General features: G+C 38.6%; 1 protein-coding gene across 5 annotated transcripts in view; it reads right to left on the bottom strand.

Moving 5' to 3' along the window:
• Trim44 (tripartite motif containing 44) overlaps positions 1-21,192 on the bottom strand; it is a 112,619-nt gene that overhangs the window by 20,339 nt on the left and 71,088 nt on the right. The window contains exon 5 of one of the 5 annotated variants that reach the window (XM_078046231.1): positions 1-15,277. This exon is cut by the window's left edge and continues 15,804 nt beyond it. The exons of the other annotated variants lie outside the window; for them this stretch is intronic. Coding sequence (XP_077902357.1) covers positions 15,184-15,277 — 94 coding nt within the window. The 3' untranslated portion in view covers positions 1-15,183. The remainder of the gene's footprint in view (positions 15,278-21,192) is intronic. 5 annotated transcript variants of the gene reach the window in all.

A 21,192-nucleotide genomic window follows, 5' to 3' on the forward strand; every position in this document is an offset into this window, starting at 1 on the left:
AAGCACTTAATGTGAAATTAATTTGCCTGGCAATGATCACCTACTATTACAGGGTACTGGTGGTGATATTAACCTGGTATGAATATCTGGCTTTTCCTCTTCTAGATAGAGAGCTGCTGCTTGAGGGTATCTTTATTCATCACTTACAGCCTTGTTTGGCTATGTATCTAAGAAGATATGTGGAATGAAGATACAAGGGATCTGCATTTTCCTCTATCTCAATCACCTTCCCCTTGGGGAAGACATACTTAAAAGGTTAAAAAGAAAAAAGTGGGTAACAGTCTAGCTCCCCAGGTGATAGGGCTGTGATATAATGGATGATTAACTCTAGTTGTATCTCGGGTGCTCCTAAGGATGCCATTTCTGTTCATGGTGGTAAAACAGACACTGAAAAAAATGTACTAATTTTTTTAGTTTATTATCTGCCCTGTGTTTATTATCTTTGTTTTATCTTTGTTTCTGTCTTGCTTTGTGCTTTTACTGGTACCATTTAAGAACTCTGAGTTCACCACAATTCTCTGCTGATTATACTTCCAGAAACAATGGACCAAGGTGACAGAAGGTATGAGAGCAAGAGAGCAATCTTCAGAGCCACTCCTCCAGCTACCTGCCAGCTGCTCAGAGACCCATGATCGAGTCTTGCTCCCTCCTCCAGTCCCAAGGCCCACCAGCATAGCTTTCCCAGAGGTCAGCCACAAATTCACATTAAGGAACAAGCAGCCTGCTGGGAATATCTTTCCAGTGTCAAGCAACCATTAAAAGCACTTAAGGAAATCACAAAAGGGAGGTGAGAGAATACTTCAAGAACTATAAGATGGGGAGGGCAGAAGTAAATGCCCATTTCCTACCTTGGAGGAAAAAAACTTGACTTAAAAAGCTAAGTTGGTTCTAGAGAATGGATCAGCCTTTGGGAAACTGAAGAATACTATCTTCTAACCACTCTCCTGCTGGGGCCAAAATACTTTAGAGGATTGGGAAAATGTTTGCTAACACAGAGCAAAATGACATTTCAAGCAACTATATATTTCTAAAAATTTATTCAAGGCGAATTCATTATCATCAGTAATTACAGTCTTTTCTTTATCCAATGAAGACTGCATCTCTGTGAAGAAGGCATTTTGGTTCTGTTTTACAGATGTGGAAATAGGTTCAGAGAGGTGAATGACTTGATTGTTGCTAAAGTCTACATCTGATCAACTGTAAACCCATATTTTTACAGTGAAAGAAAGCTGGGTTGACTGTGAGTCCTTGCCAGCTCTGTATCACTCTGACTTGGTAATTAGTCGGAGTGTGAGCGTTCTGCAGAATGTGGTAGCTTCTTTGGTCCACCTGATATAAAGAAGCATCAACCCACCTATCTTAGTTGAATTAATACAAACTCTTTGATGGATCTTCGATCTCCTAGTTGTTAATAGCCACTGAAAAGAAAAGGAATGGAAACTGAAGTAGGGAAGGTCACTTCCCTCTGAGTTCTAGTATCCTCATCTGTAAAATGGGTCCAATAAAACCTTTTAACAGAGTAGTTGTGAACTAAATAGGAAACCATGTTAAAGTCTGTTGAGAGCCACAGCCAAGTCGGGATGGTGCCTGGCATTTTGCCAGAAGGAGTGGTTGAGAGGTGATGCCAGAGAGCCATTAAGATGATGATAATTAAGTTAAGCTGTGTATAATTGCTATAACTGGATGATGCTGTATTGAAACAGGTTGTGTATTCAGTTGTATCTAGACCCCTGCTGTCCAGCAATAGGGTGGCTCCTGCTGCCTTGGGCACCCGCTATTTTTTAGTTCTTGAGGAGCCCAGTGGAGGGCTGGGAGAGTTACCGGGGAGTGCGCGTGTGTGCCAGTGAGAGTTTGGACAATAAAGTAGTTCCTGTTTGAACCTATAAGTGCCTCGTGGTGGCTCGGTTATTTGTGCCCAGCCAGACTGCGGCAAAAGTCCTTAACATTATACCTAGCAAAAGATGGATACTTTATAAAGCAAATAATCTGGGTCCAGGAAATAGGACACCACATTCTCTCTGGGGCTGGTCCTCTTCTATATGATTCAGTCACCTAGAGAAGACTAGAAGCAGAGCTATTTAGAGACTAGAAATTGTACTATATACCCAGATGGCAGGGAACCTTGAATGCTTTAGGGGGCCAAAGACATATATAGGATGAATTAATGCAAATGGCTCTGCTTCTAGTTATACAGTCCCCTAAGGGCACATTTGTTAAGAACTCTTAAAATGGGTGGCTCTTAAAATGGATGGCTCTTAAAATGTGTTAGTTCAATGCATAGATAGTAGTGAAGTGAAGGAGAATCAGGCTGTTATTGTGTTGTTGTCCCTGTTCCTCACTATAAAGGCCAATCTCAATACCAAAAGGGTCTTGGAGAACAGAGATTTTTCTTGGATTTTGGTCTCCTGCAGTTGTATCACAAAGCTGTTCTGCCTTCTGGTCCTCTGTCCACAGAAACCTGAAGCCAGCACTGCAGGAGGCAACTTCTATTTGCATCCTCACTTCTTTATCCTTTTCAAACAGGCTTTCCAGGCTGAAGGAAGACTAACCCTGCCCAGGGCAAAAATAAATGTGCTTTAAATCACTGCTCCTGAGGAAATGGTGAACTGCAGAGCAGAGCGCCTAGATATGTAGTGCCTGAATGGTCTTACCCCCTGCTGTTTTCTTTTAGAGGATACAGCAGGCATCACTGCCATATGAATTCATAAAATTGGGAAATATAGGATTCAAAGATTCAATACAGAGTTAGAGTCATTTGCGTTTTAACTAATCCCCCCAAACAGTATTTTTGATTCTATAAAATCTCCTATAAACGAGTAAACTTTTCAGTATAGGTCAAACATTAGGAACTTTCTAGCATGAATTAATAATGTCTTTAAGGTTACTGCACCAGTTTTATCTAGGCTTATATTTCTAGATAGATTTGGGAAAACTAGTTCTTCCAAGTATGTCTTTCCTATTTTGACATAAGTCAGGTGATGCACCATGTAAAAATTAAGGCTTGAGAGACTCAAAGAGGGAAAGGCACCCCCTATGAAACAGGAGAGATACTACAGATATCGAAATTGTACAAACTGAGTTCTTGATAGATTTTTAGCAGTAAAAACCTGGTGATAACTAAAATCATTTAAAGATAGGGATATTCTTCCCCAAGTCAAATTTTAGAAAGGATTTTGGCCTTTGGGCCATGGGTGGAAGCAAAACAAACACTTCCAGACCCCTTAACATATGTTTACTGTATGTACATGTGTATATAAATACATACACATAACTCATTCTAAATTCAGTTTGCAACCACTATTCTTGCTTTGATTTGCACTGTAATTACTGAGTCAGTAATTTTAAACTAAGTAGCCGATTTTTATTAAGGGGCAACTTCTACATATTCAAAAGACTCAGCTGGAAAAGATATGAGATAGGCATGTAGTATTTCACAGGAACTTAGGATATTTTTATATTCTGTAAACTATCACCCCTCCTTCTTTTTAATTTCCAGAATCCTTGAATGAGGACTCATAATATTAGGTCTCACAAGTTGTCTTCCAAATACCCTTTAACTGCTGAGATCCCAAGACTGAGAAAGACATATATAAATATACCATACCAAGAATCCCCTATAGACTGCCTGAATGTCTACATAGGCCTGGAGAGGTATTTCTTGAAACACAAGGCCATTTATTGGATAGTTGAGTACCCTAGCTCCTCTCCACAATCCAGAGTGTGAGAGTCTGACTACTACCATCTTCTACGGAATGAGCCAGCTCTCACCATAAAGATCAATTCTCATAACTAATCTCAATGCCAGCATATTCTGCTTCCAAGTGGAACTGTCTCACTCTTCACCCCAATACTGAAGGTTATGTCACTGTTGGCTAATGAACAAGGTGAATGTTACACTCAGCCTATCAGCACCCTTTTTTGCCTGTGTACATGAAGGCAAGAGGATTTTGGTGTGCCTCAATCCTGGATTCCTAAAGAAGTGGAGTTTTTCCTTCAACACAAAAATATGAGTACAATGTGTAGCTATTAAGTAGACCAAACCATTCACAAAGAAACCTGCTTGCATAGGTTTGCTAATATGCACAGCAAATTACCTTCAATATGCCCTTCCAGGAAAGGCCTAGCCTCTCATTTTAGGCATACAATTCATTCTGACCAAAACATTCTATCTGCTCCATGAATGCAAAAACATATGCACACACACAGGGTGTCCCTCATTTCCTCTGGAGTAATGGGAGCCTGGGCAATACTTGAAGCACTCATTTTCTAACATAAATTAGAATGGAGCACTGAAAACGCCAGTGACATCTGCACAGAAACAAAATGTATTCATTATAGTTGGTGCCATTACAATGAAGGAAATGCATTCATAATGGCAGGACATTTAAAATAATGTGTGGCTGGATTCTGTGTCCATAAAGGCAATAATGAAGAAAGAGGAGTGGGTCATGTAAATTAAAAGGAGTAACAGGGCATGGGGTGGCTTCAAGGGCTCTGGGCAATGTCAGTGAGATGGCACATTTCTGGATCCACAGGGGGAATTTTGATAATTAAAAGGCAGAAGAATCAAGAAGAGCATCAGGTTGGCATCATGGAGAACTATGGTTTGAACCCTGTATCTGTTGTAGGCTAGTTTTGTGATGCTGGGAAAATTATGTCAATATCTGCCTATACCTTAGATATGTTACTTGGATACATCTATAAAATAAGGAGAACCTACTCATCCCCTGGACTGCAGGAGAAGGAAATGAGGGAACATATATTAAGTACTTAGATGCATAACAGGCATATATGTAAAATCAATAACTTTTGTTATCACTATAGTGGAGATAATAAAACTCACTCTCCCCATCTCACAAGCTTATTACAAGGAGCAAATGAAATGATATGTGTGATGGATACTACTGAATGGTTGACTCAGGAGTTACCCCCCTAACTTATTCTCCTGGCTACCTTCTGCTATGGAGGGTTGAAGGGCTAAATATTTGTGTATCCAGCCTACACTGCAGTTAGAGGTAGCCATGTAGTTCAGTTCATGTATGATAGTGTAGAAGAAGAGGGTCTTCCAGTTTGGTGGTGATAGGGTTGAGGGGTGTGTTTCTTGGGAAAGTGCTTACTTTCCTATTAACAGAGACATGGCCCTTCTTTTGATACCCTATTTATACTTGAACATGGATATAATGCTACAGTCCCTTTACAATCATAAAGTAAGAAGTCCAGGAAATCTTAAGAGACACATGGCAGCCCTGACACACAGGAGCCACTGAACCATAGCCAGCAGTAGCCTTCCTCCAAATTTGTTCTGTGAAACAAACCAACCTTTATTTGTTTAAGCTACTGTAACCAGTTCTGTTATTGAAAGCTGAACATAATGCTAACTGATACAATGCATAAATACTCTGGAGAATTAAAAGCCCTATATATATTAAGTATGTGATCTTTTCTCTGCCAAGAATTTTATTCCCTTGGATCTAACTGGCTAATTTATATATGCCCTTTAAGACTGAGATTTAACAGTATCTCCTCTAGAAGTATCCTCCATATGATTACAATTCTCCCCACCCCTTAGACTTCTTAGAGCACTCTAAGACATCTCTACTGGTACATAATATATTCTTAATTTATTCTTTGTCTCTTAACCCTACTAGATTGTTAAAATGTCTCAGAAACAAAAATTCTTATTTTAGTAATTCAAAACATTTTCCACTACTTGACATACAACTAGATACAGTAGATAAATCATTAAAGATTTGTTGAAATACTGAACCAATAAAAGAATTATCTGAAAGGTCAATGATAGCCTGGATAGCCTTATTATTCGGTTTTATCTTTGAAACATAGCAAGCTGCTTTCTAATTCCTATTATTACTTTCGTAGACTCTAGGTTGGGAAAGCATAGGTCTAGGCAGTGATCTTATCATTTTAAAAGTTATTCCACTTTATCCCTATTTGCATTCACTACTCCCCAAATTATTTCATACCATATATTTAGTCTTTATACTCATCTATACAAAAATAATATTCTTTTGCTTTTATTTTAGCATTTTTGTTTTCTTCTTTGTTGTTCTGTGATGATCAAAGACATCTTGGGTAACCCACTTGATATCAAAACAAATGCTCATATCATCCAGCAGCTCCTTTCTGAGATGTCTGAATTCTATCAGTATAACAAGAAATCTGAAGGTTTCTGAATGACGCGACCATATCTGAGTCCTGACCATCCCAGTTGCAGTGAACAGTAACTGAGGCTAACGACATTACATCAAAAAAGAAAAAAAATGTCTAAAAGGTGAAGGGGTTTAATGTGGATCTGAACTCTGCCCTTTTCTATAATGCTGTCCACATCCATTTTTGGTTGATTCCTTTTTTCAGCCAGGTTTCACCTCAATATATATTACTTTGCCCATTTTGCACATCTTATTTACAATAGATTCCATTCTCCAGCCCTTTTGCCAATTTTCCCTGTTTAATTTTCTAAAAATCTGAAATTAGTTTGTTCATTTAGTGGTTTATTAATTTTTTTGTCAATTTCTTTCCCCTAGAATAACAGATTCAAATAACTAAGGAAGGTAAATGACCCACATAAGGTGACAGATGGGTGTGATCAGTGAATCTAAGTGAATCTATGCCAAACCAGGATTCTTTCCACAATTCACAAAATAGAGTTCACACAGCTATTGATTTATTTAAAAAAAAAAATCAAATGGGTGCCTGTTATGGTCTAGGGGCACACAGGGTCTGTAAATGAGACAGCTTTCTATCTCACCTACTTCCTAGAGGAAGAAGGAAAACAATGAATTAAAATATATGACACCTTTTCATGTGGTGACAAGTATATGCAGAAAACTGAAGCAGAGTAAGAAAAAAAAGGTCTTAAGAAGCAACATTTCAGCAGAGGCCTAGATAAAATCAGAGAATGGGTCACATGAAGATCTGGGGATGAGCACTGTTACTTAGTTGGAGAATGTGCTTCTAGTGTACCATAGCCTCCCTCTAGCCCAGTCCATTCATTTATGTTACCTGTCAGGCCCTATAAGCATTTGAATCTGATGTTTTAGGCTAGTTCAACTTGCTCATGTTGTAGCATAGTTATAGAAGAAAACCATTCCCTGATTACACTCACTCATACCTATAGTGCCCTGTATGGTTTTGTGACCCTTTATTATTTTATCTTTCATATAAACATTCATTTTCCCTGAGGTAGGTCACAGTCTAACCTCATGTCTTCCTAATTTATGAAAGTATCTTGATAGGTGCCAAATACATGCTCAGGACCTACTTACTAGAGTATAATGACAAACAGTATGGGGTTTGGCATCAGAGAGACCTAGATTAGGTTACTAACCCCACTATTTACTAGGAGTTGTGTAAGCTGTTTCTTCAGCTTCCATTTTCTTATCTGCAAAATGGAGATGATTAGTGCTTATGATATGAAGTGAGGACTGAATGACCTATTAGTCATAAGGGGCTCAGTTACAATGATAACATTTAATAACCATCTAGTGTTGATGACTCTTTTACTTTGGCTGGACATGCAGTTGGCACTTACTTGAGGCTTATTAAATGAACAGACTAATCAGTACAATGAATTGAATTATGAGTTAGATGTGTTTGAGCAGTAAAGTAGCTATAAGGGATGTTGTCACCAAAAGTGTCTCCAGTAGGCCTGGGGATCACAAATGTTTGATGACTTTGAATTCCCTGGTTTTGATGAGACCAGAGGAAACACATTGGTGGCAGAATCAGCACCTAAATTTCTTTAAAATAGATTTATGATCTTACCTCTGTGGAATAGCATTAGACATTTAATGTAAGTTGATATAAGGTTGAAAAAAAAGAAATGTCTCTGATATACTTGCAAGGTAGACTCATGTTCAGTGTTTTGAAAATATACTCAGGTCTTCAAACTTGTTCTGTGGGATAGACTCCCTGACACAGCAGCTAGAGATTATCTCCCTGAAGAATCATAACAAATGCTAGGATTACTACTAGAAGGGGGAAAAGCATTAGACCACCTTCCGGGGCTCCTGGTTTGTTTCCTCTTTTTACAGACTTCAGGACCAGGCAGAGAAAAACTAAACTCTTTAGTTTTGTGCCATCCCTGTCTCATTTAATTGTACACTGATTTTCTGAAATAGTTGACTATACAGATTATGAAACTGAAGCTTAGAGAGATAAAGGGATATATTCCACTTCTCACAGACATTGTAAATAACTGAGCCAGAACTTGGCTCTTTCTACAACTCTACATAGCCTCCAAAAGCCAACCTCAACACCCTTAAGCATACACAGTGCCTATTAACCCCACTTCCACACAGTCCCATAAAGAAATTCAAGGCTAGCAGAATGGTTTTATTGAATGAACACACACTGCCCTCTTTCTTTTTATTCACTTTCAGCTCTTTAAGCACCTAAACACTTTAAGCACCTAAATACAGCACTTCGTACTAAGGATACTGGGTAAATAAGTCAAAGGAGATCATTGCTCTGTTAGAATTTAATTTTAGCGGAAAGAAATAGAAAAAAAACTTTTGGAGGTGAAATAGGATTGTGTTATATAAAGTTAGGTCTTTTTGTAATGGCATTTGTAAAGGTATAATTGTATTTTCAGCTGAGGTTCAATTATTAGTTATTTAACAATCATTTACCAGAAATGACCTAGGAAACAAGAAAATTGGCCTTGAATCTGTACCTTTATTGTTATTGCAGGTGTACACAGACATTTCTTTCCTTATTCTGTTAGTTTTCAGAGATGGTTTTGCTATCTCTGTATTAGGGAGATGAGGGGATTGAATGACAGTAAGTGGCTTTTCCAAGGTTGCCCAGTTAGAACTGAAAGTGTCAAGGCCTTCTATTCTATATCCCATGTCTTTGTTCTCATTGCTACCTTTGCTCAAAACACAACCCTTCTTTTCTCCTCTCTTTCCAAAATGCCTTCATCCTGTCTCAGACCCGTAATCTAGGAGGCGCGCTCATCATCTTCTCTCAGGTTTTTCATATTTCAGTCAATCTGCTAATCAAAATACTTCCTACCACCTCCATCCTTGTCCAGGCCGCATCATTTCTCCACGGATCCTACTGCCTTTTGCCTATTGCCACTTTTCTCATCCTTCCCACCACCCCCACTCCCATTCCATTTCTCACATAGAAGCTCAAGGGAACAAAATTTCAGGGTACAAAGAAGATCATGTAATTCTTGAATTATGAATTGTATCACACCCAGAATTTGCTTCAGAAATACCCAGGGGAAAGCAGGCCTACAAAGCCATGCAAGACAACAAGTCTTGTCTCCCTCTGTGTCCTTATGCTGCCCGTTCACCTCATTCCTCACATGAACCACACTGCTTTCGTACTCTTCTTCATACAGACTGGAGTTCCTGCTTACATCAGGGACTTTGTGCCCTTACCTCCTGTGTCAGGCCCTGGTCACTATCATGGAGAAATGTGGATCCAGTATTGACAGAACTTTTTCAAAGAGGTTGAAAAGGCTGCTTTGTGATATGAAAATCTTTTAAATTTTTAAATGCTATTCAAAAATTTAAATCTAAAAAAATAAAACAAAAGCCACACATATACACTTTAAGAATCAAACAATACCTCCTTTGACTTTAGTTTGTGTAGAGGGGAGCCAGGAAAGGGATGGAGTTATAGGGATAGGAAGGACAACAGAAATAGACAGACATTATTACCCTGTATACACACATGTATGATTACACTAGTGGAGTGACTCTGAACCATGTACAGAGGAATGAGAAGTTGTGCACCATTTGTATACTATATGTCAAAATGCATTCTACTGTAAAATAAATACACAAATAAAAGCAACAAAAAACCCCATCTCCTTTGGCCAGATTTGACTGATAACTTATCAGTTTGCAGTATTTATATTCAATTATTATTTCATAATCTTTTTACCATCAAGGACCCCTACTTACTCTCCATACCCTTTAGAATTTAAAAGTCTTGACAGAAAAGTATTTTGGATTAGTTTTCTTATAAGAATTAAATGCATTATTAATAACTGAAAAATGAGGTCATGATGAGAGAAAACAAGTTAATATAAACTCTACCCTAAACAAAGAAACTTTACATTTTTATTAACAAGTATAAACCCATTGCATCTAAAGTTAAGATTTCCCATTAAATTTTTTGGAATACTGAAAACAGAGCATATACTTTGTTTCTATTTTCATGAATCCTCTTGGGATCTGAGAATCAGAGTTAGAAATTACTGGATTAAGCAAGAGGGCTCTAGGATTTGGTGGTAGATAGGCCTTGTAGGAAAAAAGGTAGGATTTGGAATCAGACAGAAATAGGTTGAAGCCTAGCCCTTAACTTACTAGCTATATGACCTTTAATGAATTATTTAGCTTCTTTTATTCATTTGCAAAATGAGAATAATCCCACCTATCTTGAAGGACTGAATAAGGAGTAATTAATTACGTATGCAAGCTACTTGTAGGGTGCCTGCCACTTAGCAGGGGATTAAATAATGAGACTTCTTTAAATTCTGTTCTGTAGTCTACACCCAAAGTCTGAATCCACATTAAACAGTTTCTCTGGTCACCTACAATTAAATTGAAGTTTTTAATACTCATTCCTCACTTAAATTTCCTATTTTGCCTTTTCTCTGATGGGCCTTGAGCAACGTTCCTTCTCCCTGAAGCTCAATAAATACCATCCAGTGAATGCTATATTACAGCACAGGGTTGTGAGCAGCCTTAGAGATGGCCTTTGGTTTTAGAGAGAAGCCTTCCTACTGTGTGGTTAAAATTTCTACTGTAGCTTTCATTTGATGATCAGCTGTCACCTGAATGTAAACCTGAAAAATCATGACAACAGGAAGCACTTAATGTTTTAGTCAGCTTTTTGCTGCTGTGACCAAATTGTTCTGACAAGAACAATTTTAGAGGAGGAAAAGTTTAGTTTGGCTCACAGTTTCAGAGATTCAGTCAAGGGTTGGAACTTCCTAGCTCTGGGCCCAACTGAGGAAGATTATCATGGCAGAAAGACATGATAGAACATGATAGAAGAAAGCAGCTCAGGACATGGCAACCAGGAAGCAGAGAAGAGTGCCCTGCTCAGCAGGGACAAAATACAAACTTCCTCATTGATGAGCCTACTCTAGTCACATCCTACCTGCCTCTAGTTACTACCCTGTTAATCCATATCTGGGAATTAATTCACTGATTAGGTAAAAGCTTTCATAACCCAATCATTTCACCTCTGAACTGTCTTACACATGTGCTTTTGGGGGACACTATATCTAAACTACAACAGAGAGTGTCTATGTGCTAGCCCTATTATAGAAGATCACATATCTGTACCATTATCTTTACTGTACAAGTGCAAAATGTGCAGTTCACAGAGGTTATTTCCCAAGGTTATATCCATTAGCAACTAGTTAATGTGGCCTTTGAGTATTTGACTTTTGAATCCATGTTTAACTTCAAAGCTCATGGTGTTTCAATTACATCAAGTTGCTTCTCTTAAAATAATATATTTGTGGTAGTAAATTTTTAAATATATATGAATAATCTTCTTTCCCAAAGACAGAACATTAAGAGAATAATGCTTCAAGCATCATTCCCATAATAGCCCAGAGACATAACCATAGGAAACGCAAAGAAAGATTGCTAGCAGCGCCTCCCCCTCCTCCAACATTACATTTCTCTGTAATTCTCCCTCCTGGAACACAACGGCAACACTAGGAGTATCTACTACAGATTCAACCTGTAACTGACAGAGGAGGTGACCTTGTATAGTGACAAGTCTGGTCTCTTTTTTTATCCACATATAAGTAAAGATGATCCTCAGTTAAATCACATTTATGGTTTTTTTCCCCTATTATCACAATGTAACTAAGAGATAATAGCCCATTTAGCACCATCATTATGATTAAAATTGTTCTCAAATAAAACAAAAGTTCTTCTATCTTATATGGGAGCCATTACAACACGCACATTGATGCAGGTGCTTACACCAACTGCCTTCCATTATATCTTCAATCAAGGAACTCCAAGTGGTTGATGACAATCTGAGTGTTGGGGTTAGAGAATCAGAAACGTTGTGTTTATGAATCTTGTCTAAAGCCATGACTTGACATAGGTAAGCAGATATCAAAGGAGTTTTTCTTTAGTACCTCATGTGAACTGAAAAATAAAAATCAATTTTTGTTCCCATGTCTAACATAATTCACTAATAATTAAACTCATTTATACAATGCTATACTATTCACAAAATTATTCAACACACATGTATCACGTGCCCCTCATCAAGTCCCCAGGGAAGCTGGTGAGGCACAAATCAAGATTATTTTGCAAATCACAAAACAGAAGCTCTAAGAAGTTGGAATTTATTCCTGGTTACTGAATTAGTAAGAGATGGAACTAAACCAGTGACTCCAAATTCATGGTCCTCATATACTCTGATCTATAAAGAGGCAACAGTCAATGACAAGCAGAGATATGAGTCCTGTGTTGGTTGAATGGTCACTGGTTTTCTGTGAAACACTAAGTCTATAAGAAAATGAAAACTTGTTCTGGGATGGACACTGAATGTGGGCAATTAAGGGCACCCTGTTGTTTATTTTTAAAAAAACAAAAGAACAACAAACAATTGTGTGTTAGATAAATTTAAACTGTAATCTTAGACTGTGTATCTTAGCCTCCTTAGAGAAGCGTAGCAGAATACCTTTCAATTTTGCCTTCCTTTCCCAATTTATCCTGCTCCACCTTGGAGAAGAGAAGCCCTAAAAACAAAATACTTCTTCCCACACCTATTTTTTTTTTTTAAACTGTAGCTGACTGGACTAGCTATGACCTCCTAACTCAAGAGCAGCTAATTAGCAGACAGATGAATTGGTAGATTTCCTTTTAAGACACTGTGAGGTAATGGTGAATTCTACATCAGAAAATTCCTGTGGAGCAGATTCAAGGGTATCCAGAAAAGCTGAAATTACAGTGGAAAAAAGAGAGAGAGAGAGAAGTAAACAGAGGAAGCACCAGGAGAGAAGAGTAAAGCCAGAAAGAGAAAAAGACCAAAATGTGAGACACACACACACACACACACCCCCCAAAAGAGCATTCTCTGGTCCTAACCACCGCCCACTCCTACCTCCACCAGGCACAGAAGTACTTACTTTGAGTCCTATGAAATGCAACATGTCCATTCTATACCACTATGCCCCAGGTCATCTGAACATTTAGGTGAATTTCTGTTTCTTACAATTAGACAGTTGTTGACTAATAAGAAACAAGAGAGTTGTAACAGAGAACTAAAAGATGATGTTAAAAGCTCTCTCCTTACAAAATAAAGCATGATGTTGACCAAAGACTAAAATTATATCTATTTTTCCCATTGCAAACCATGGTTCAAATTTCCCTTATAATGAACAATTACTATTGTGATGTCCATTCTCTATTCTCCACCAACCAATTTACTGCTGTACAGCTCTCTTCAGATCACTGGTCTGAGTAAGTCAACATCTATAAAATTTCCCCATTTCCCAGGAAGAACCAATCACTTTTTATTCTGCCTCCCATACCACTTAAGACATTTCTCTATGTGACCATTGATACTGGCATATAACAACTTTATGCTTACTGGACTACAAATGCCTCAAGAGCAGGGTCCAGTTCTTTATCTTTGTTGTGCCACATACTGTATCTGTTACATAGGCTTGTGGAATAAAGCAATGTCCATTAACTGTGTCTCGTGAAAAAAAGTCCTAGAAAAAATAATATTTAATTTTTTTTCTGTAACAAATCAATTGGGCTGCAACTATGTATACAAATGATTTAAGCATTTCAACCGAGTTAGCCTGTCATTTCAGTTGCAAAAAAAAAAAAAAAAAAGACACTCTCCATCAATATCACGTCAGTATTAATTCAAAGTCTGCCAGTGAAAAGTTACATATCCCAACAATGGATGGAATAGGGTTGGGAATAAGTTTTATAAAAAGAACCCAAACTATTAAGTACAGTATAACTCTTGTCTTTAGGGATACCATACTAAGCAAGAAATTTAATACTGTAAAGTCAAAATAACAACTTCACTGAAAAGACCACTGGAAGAAAGTACCAAACTCAGCATTTTAGCTGAAAGAGTTAAAATGTCACGATATGGAGCTGGACTGAATTTTCTAGGAATACAATTTATGGGTTGTGATGGTTTACTCGAATTGTCTGAGAGACACTTATGAAAAACCTAGGATTAAAAGACTTTTAGATGTGTCTATGAGGGTGTTTTCAGAGACCACTGGCATGTGGGATAGCAAACTGAACAGTGAGTCCTGCACTGAATGTGGACAGCACTGTCCAACAGGCTAGGGGCCTGAGTGGAACAAAAAGCAAAAGAAAGAATATACCACAGTGGATCCAAGCTGGATTATTCTTGAGCAGGTGTCTACAGCTGCTATCACTGCCTGTGGATATCAAACTCCAGTTTTTTTGGTCTTCCAAAGTGAATTCCCACCAGTGATTCTCAAAGGAGTTAGTTTCCAGGACTCAGTTTCAGACTGGGGCTATATCATTGGTCCCTCTTCTTATGAGGCTTCCAGCTTCTTGAAATGAGCAGCTACTGGTTCCTCAGAGCCAGCCATTGTGTGACTATCCAATTTCTGACTGTATAAGCCAATCTAATAAATCACCTTTTATAATTATATGTATGTGTGTATAATTACAAATATATATAAAACACACACACACACACACACACACACACACACACACCCTCTGAGCTGCTTCTATTCCTCTAAAGTACTCTAACACATGAGTCAAGTAGACACTGGATGAGGACAATTCAGATTCATAAAATACGCATGATGCAAAGTGAAACATAGTTTCCTCTTTGATAACTGTACTTTTTTTACTGGCATAACTGAGGAAGAGTTACAGGAAGCCATTAATAACTGTGATGTGATGTTGAAAGGGCTCTGCTAAAGGTCACAGTATCACTTATTCACTATATCCTCCAATTTTAAACAGGAAGAACAAAAACGTAAGGAGCTTAATTGTGATCATGATACTACTTTTGCAGGAGACCCAGATACTATAATGCTGACTTAGATGGACTAGCATCTGAGGACACAGTAGGTGCCTCCTGCCACCTCTCCTACTAATTGAAAGTTACCTAAATCCCAGAAAGAAAGTGCTGATTTACTTACCTACCCACAAGGATAAGTTAGACCAAAGACATATCTGAGTCTATCAGAAGCAATATCTTCCTAATCTGCTTACTATAATGGAGATCAAAAAGTAGGAAAGGCCCACCATGCCTAAACCAGATGAGACAAGAAAACAAAAGAAGAGAGAAAGATATAAGCACAATGTCTTCTTAGTGCATGAACTGTTAGCACATTAATCCTGCACAATAGAGGGGCCAAATAATTGCTAGACTCTCACCAATCAGACTCTTTCCATGGGGAAGGAACAATTAAAGGATAAAAGAGAGCGGTAAAAAGCATGCCCTTGAAAAGGGGAAAAGAACTGGCAAAGGTTTGAATCCATGGATATGTAGCAATAGGGTAAAATAAGGTCCTTCCCAGACTTCTAGGCTGACATTGGTGAAGATGTTACCATACCAGGATACTAAAAGATGTTGGAGAACAGAAAGGTACATTAGTCCAGCAAACTCAAGGTCCTTCACCTTGAAGATGAAGAATAAATTTTTCTCCTTTTTGGACTAACAACAGACCCAAGGAGAAAGTGAGGGCTATGAGTAAAAGCAAAAAGGATAGGTACACACCCAAATATACTCAAATGCAAAATGGAGTTGTTATAACATCTTTTTTGTCTTTGAACAAAATTTCCCTCCCATAGCACCATTTCCACTAGTCTGAGGCCTTCCAGATAAGAGTCCTTGGAGTTTTAGAGTATAGATAGAGATGGAAGAAACCTTTTGAGCTACATCAAATTCAAGACTCTAATTTTGTAAATGTTTAAACTTATGCCCAGAGAAATTCAAGGACTCTCCTGGGTTTATGTAACTAAGCAGTGCCAGAGCTAGGCTTATTCTTGAAGCTTGGGCTTTTGATTTAGCCACCCTTTTCCTTTATTATTCAAATACAGTCACTCATTAAGTCACTCTGTTTTCCCATCCTTGTTTGCACCACCTATTCTTTTCTCCCCATTGCTTCTATTCTTATCTAGATCTACAACTTCAAAGTTTTTCACCTGAATCACTGCATTCAGGACTCTTCTCCCCTTCTAAGATCACCTCTCACTCTGCCACAACAGTGAGTCCCTGCTCTATTGGAAGGAACTGTGTGATTTTGCCACTGTTCTTTTCCCTTTGCCAATATGCCCCGTATAGGGCCTCTCCTTCAGCCTTCATATTAGAATAAAGGAGAAGGGAATGCTGCTAAAGCTGTAGATATGTAATATGTGAAATAAGTTGTTTTAGTGCTTTTATGTCACTGAGACCAAAATACCCAATAAGAATAACTTAGAAGAGGGTAAGTTTATTTGCTCACAGTTGAAGAGTTAACAATCTATATAAAGATGACTCCAATCATGGGTGAAGGGCCTAGAGAAGGAAAGCTGCTCAGCTCATCGCAGGGTGAGGAAGCAGAAAGCAAGAGATGGGAGAAGGAGCTGCAGGGAAAAATAAACCTTCCAGGGCACACCCCAGTGATCTACCTCCTCTCCAGCCACGCCCCCACCTGCCTATAGTTACTACTCAGTCAGTCTATTCAAACCAGGGTGGACGGATTAGGTCACAGCTCTCATAATGTAATCATAAATTATACCTCTGAATATTCCTACACTAACAAGAGCTTTTGGGGGACATCTCATATAACACAGCATAAACATTTGATGTTTCAGCACCATGTTCATATCCCGCACAAACAAGCAGATTTTTTAATTGAACAAATCATAGGCCTCACATCAACCTTATTTTAGATACTATTATTGTCTCTCCATTTTACAAAAGAGAAATCAAAGACCTAGAAAGTTTAAACAGTGGGGCTAAAGTTACATAGCTAGTAGGCAGTAAAGCTAGAATTCAAACCTAGGACCTCTGGCTCCAAAGGCCATATTCTTTAACCAGTGTATCACACCGATTCTGAGAACAAAACTACTAGAGTGAACTACACATTTCACTTTTATAACCTGAACTCTTTTCCACCATTTCCCTATAAGCAAATTGAGAGCCAAAATTTCATCCTAACCTGAGCATCTGTCAAGGTTCAATAAAGACTTGTTCATTGACTGTGTTTAGTTCAGGGCAAGACCTCATTCTTATTTCTAGTCCTCAGGAAGTCAGGAATCTGGCCTGGGCCCTTCTCACCTTGACTCAGAGCTCCAGAGGCAATTTTGAAACAGTTTTAGGGTCTGACAGAGATAAAACCTTTCAAGAAAAAGATAATTTCCTTCTTGCCAGATGTCAGCCCTATCACTCAAAGACTAGGAAGAAGAAAAATGACTGTCTAGGAACACTGTTAAAAGAAGAATGGGGAAGTGTGGCCTCAGTTGGAAAAGCAGGAGTCAATACACAGTCTGTTCATTTTGAGAAATGTTTCAGGACAATAGATTTGAGTTCACACTCTGCTTTTCCAAAGAGTAGCCTACACTACTGTTGGTTCAGACAATCCACCATTCTCCAACCTCAACATCTATAAGACATAGGTCTGGGCTTGAAAGGGTAGCCACTGTCATGAAAGCACCTCTGTGGCCAGTAACTTGCCAAAGATAGGGAGAAGAGCACTGCCCAAAGTTCTCTAGAAGGTCTCTTGCCACATTCCAGTACAGTTTACTCCTTCCAAAGCTCTCCTTGCTAAAACCCTTACCTTCTCTGAAGCCTCAAATAACCTTCAAAAGGCAAGTGAGGCTCTGGGGTTGTAGCTCACCCTAGCACATGTGAGGCACTGGGTTCAATCTTCAGCACCACATAAAAATAAAGTTACTGTGTCCAACTACTATAAAAACATTTTTTAAAAAAGGCAAGTGAGTAGGCTTTAAATAAAAACAGCAAAGAAACCAGCCTTGAACAACTAGATTGAAATTCATCTTTAAAGAAGACATGATGGGAGTACTTTTATTTATTTCAGCGCATGACTATAATGGTGATTGGACTCTGCAGCCAGATAGCTTCAGTTCAAACACCAGCCGTACTCATTTATTAGTTGTGACTTTAGGTAAATTATTTAATCTTCCTATGTTTAATTTTTCTCATCTGGGGAATGGCGATAGTAACATTGTCTACTCCTATGAGGTTGCTGTAAGAATTAAATGGAATTATGACATGTAACAATCTAGCCCTCAATCAGTATTAGCTATTGGGGCCAGAATAATAATTGTATAGGGAACAGCCATGGGTTTAACAGTCTAAGTCAGTCATTTTTCAAGTTTAGACTATGGCAAAGTATTATTCACACAGTCAGCAAATAATATAACAGATCTATTACACATTACAGAGATTAAGAAAAACAACAACAAAAACCCCAAATACAAATGCTGCCTTTCAGGAGCTCATAGGGTAGATGTGATATAACAGACATATAATTCTAGAACAGAGAAGAAAGTGATAAGCCCAAAAAATGAACTACAAAGATTAAAGGACCAAAAAAGGATTCCAGACAAAGAGGCAACCAAGTTCAACTCTGAAGGAATGGTAGAAATTGCCATGGCACAATGAGACAGCCAAATCTCCCTAACAGTAGAGAATTAGATTGAGCAGCAGGCAACATACACGTCGGCTATCAACTTTGTACCAGATCAGGAATGATGTTTCCATGAGTCTGATAAGGAGGCTAAGATTATTCCCATTCCTCTTACAATAACTTCCCTTTAATTAAGATACTATTCATGTGCTTCTCTCTGATGCAACCACAACCAAAAGACAAGTAAAGATAATTAAGTAAAAGGAAAAAATTACCACCAATCATAGTCTCTAGACCCAAGCCAATACTCACATATGAAGTGTCCAGCACTTATTAGAAACTTACTAGATATTGAGTGGATTCTATTATAATTTTTCTAATGTTGTTATTATTCCCATTCATCACCTTGATAAACAATCACATTTGTAATTCCACCAAACTGGAAGCTAGAATGCATGATCTCAGCCCTACACCTGAGTCACCACCTCCTCTTTAGGTACTATGATTTGTCTCATCCCTCCTGCTGTCTCCAGAAGCAGATACCAATTCTTCCTCTTCATCACCCTCCTTCCCTTCACCCTGGGAGAAGAGGCAGCAGCAGGCAAAGCTCAAGGAACAGTCCAGTTTTTCACATCAGGAAAAAATCCCTCCCATCATGCCTTGGTTTGAACAATAGCACATTAGTGATTAGACTTTACTTACTTGGTAGTGAGAAATTAATGTGACTCCATTTTTGAGAAACCAGCCTCTACCTCAGAGCAAAGCCTGTCCAAGGAAGGGGACGTGATCCTTGTTGTTGGAAAAACCCACAGAGCACTCCTAAGCACATACCCACCCTGCTGAGTTGTTTATCTACAAATAACAGGGGAGATCTGCTGCATCAGGTGTCCCTGATTCAGTTAGGCTAGGTGAGGACCCATAGCAACCGCCCTAGCAACCACCAATCACCATGAGACAGGGAGAATACCTGGGATGCCAGATGACGTTCCCAGTAGTTTATGGTGGTTGATAACATGTTGGGAAACTATGTAGTTTAGCATGTACACCCCTCGTGGCTTAAACCAATCAGTTGAAAGGAATCCCCCTCTTGTACTAACCAATCACCCCTATCCAACTTGCTCCCGCCAGTGAATGTGCTAATCAATGTTAAGAGTTGTTGTTTGACTTTCCCGCAGTATGGAATGATTTGCTGTGTGATGTTGTGACGCACAGAGTATCCCCCAAAACCTATAAAATCTCACTGAACAAAGGACCGGGACTCATTCCCTAGGACCGTTGCACTGGGAACGGCTGTGAGTCCAGGCTCGAGCTTGCAATAAAGACTCTTATGTGATTGCATTGGATTTGGCTCCTGGAGGTCTAAATCTGGCATTACTGTAGAAATTTCATTGCTACAAGATCCATACTCACAGTTATCGATACAACATATAGCAACCAGGACTTTATTGTATTACCGGTCAGTTTCTACTATCAAAAATAATGTTTTGAAACCATGGGTACTCACATTGGTCAGAGAGTAAGCAAGATGGCTTCTTAGGTGAAGCACGGGGAGACAAGGATAGGAACTACTGAAATCACCACAGAGGCTGGATAGTTAGGGACAGAGGATAGCAAAGTCATGTATTTCTAAAAAGAGTCCTGCACACGTTGGGGCATACAATGCTTACAAAAAAGAGAGTCAATTCCTTTAAATTAATTTGGCAACTGCATAGATTGAACTTTCTCTTTGCAAAGAGCATTAGCACAGATCTAGTTTGAGCAATATAAGCTTACTCATTTATAAGCATAATCTGGCATGTTCCTGAAACAAGACAAGACTAAGAATAATCAAGAAAATCTTCCCTATCATTTAGGTAGCCCAGGCTAAATTAATTGTTCCTAGATACTTTAACATTACTTGGTTCTTAGCAACAATTATGATGCATAAGTATATTCTGCATAACTATCTGGGAACCATATGGCTTGGACCAGTTATTTTTTAGGCCAGAGTTTGAGGAAGAATGAAGACCCTGGGTTGGTATTTTAACACTGTCACCGTCAAGTTTCTGTCAAGCTATAGAGTGCTGAGCTGCAGAGAAACACTGAAGATGTAGATTTATATAATTCCCCTTGTATAAGACCAGTGCTTCCTAAAGGAGAACAGGCTGAGAGGAACACACAGGCGTTTTCTTTCATTTACCTTCCTTTTCTTTCATAAGACCTTGCTGTTTTCAAATGAGTCATACATTTGCTCATGTAATCTCTCACCCAAGTTCTATAACTTTGTTATTGACATTTTATGGATAACAAAAATTCAGAAATAACTTCTGAAGGTAAATAACCTGTATGAGGTGACAAGGATGAGTGTGATCAGTGAATCTAAGTAAATCTATGCCAAACCAGGGTTCTTTCCACAATTCACAAAATAGGGTTTACAAAGCAATTTATTTATTTAAAAAAAAAAAAGTCAAATGAGGGAAAAACTAACACACAGGTGTAGTGTTGCATGCCTGCAATCCCAGCGGCTTAGGAGGCTGAGGCAGGAGAATCGTGAGTTCAAAGCTAGCTTCAGCAAAAGCAAGGGTGCTAAGCAAATCAGTGAGACCCTG

Source organism: Ictidomys tridecemlineatus, chromosome 4 (assembly GCF_052094955.1).
Source record: "Ictidomys tridecemlineatus isolate mIctTri1 chromosome 4, mIctTri1.hap1, whole genome shotgun sequence".
Lineage (NCBI taxonomy): Eukaryota > Metazoa > Chordata > Mammalia > Rodentia > Sciuridae > Ictidomys > Ictidomys tridecemlineatus.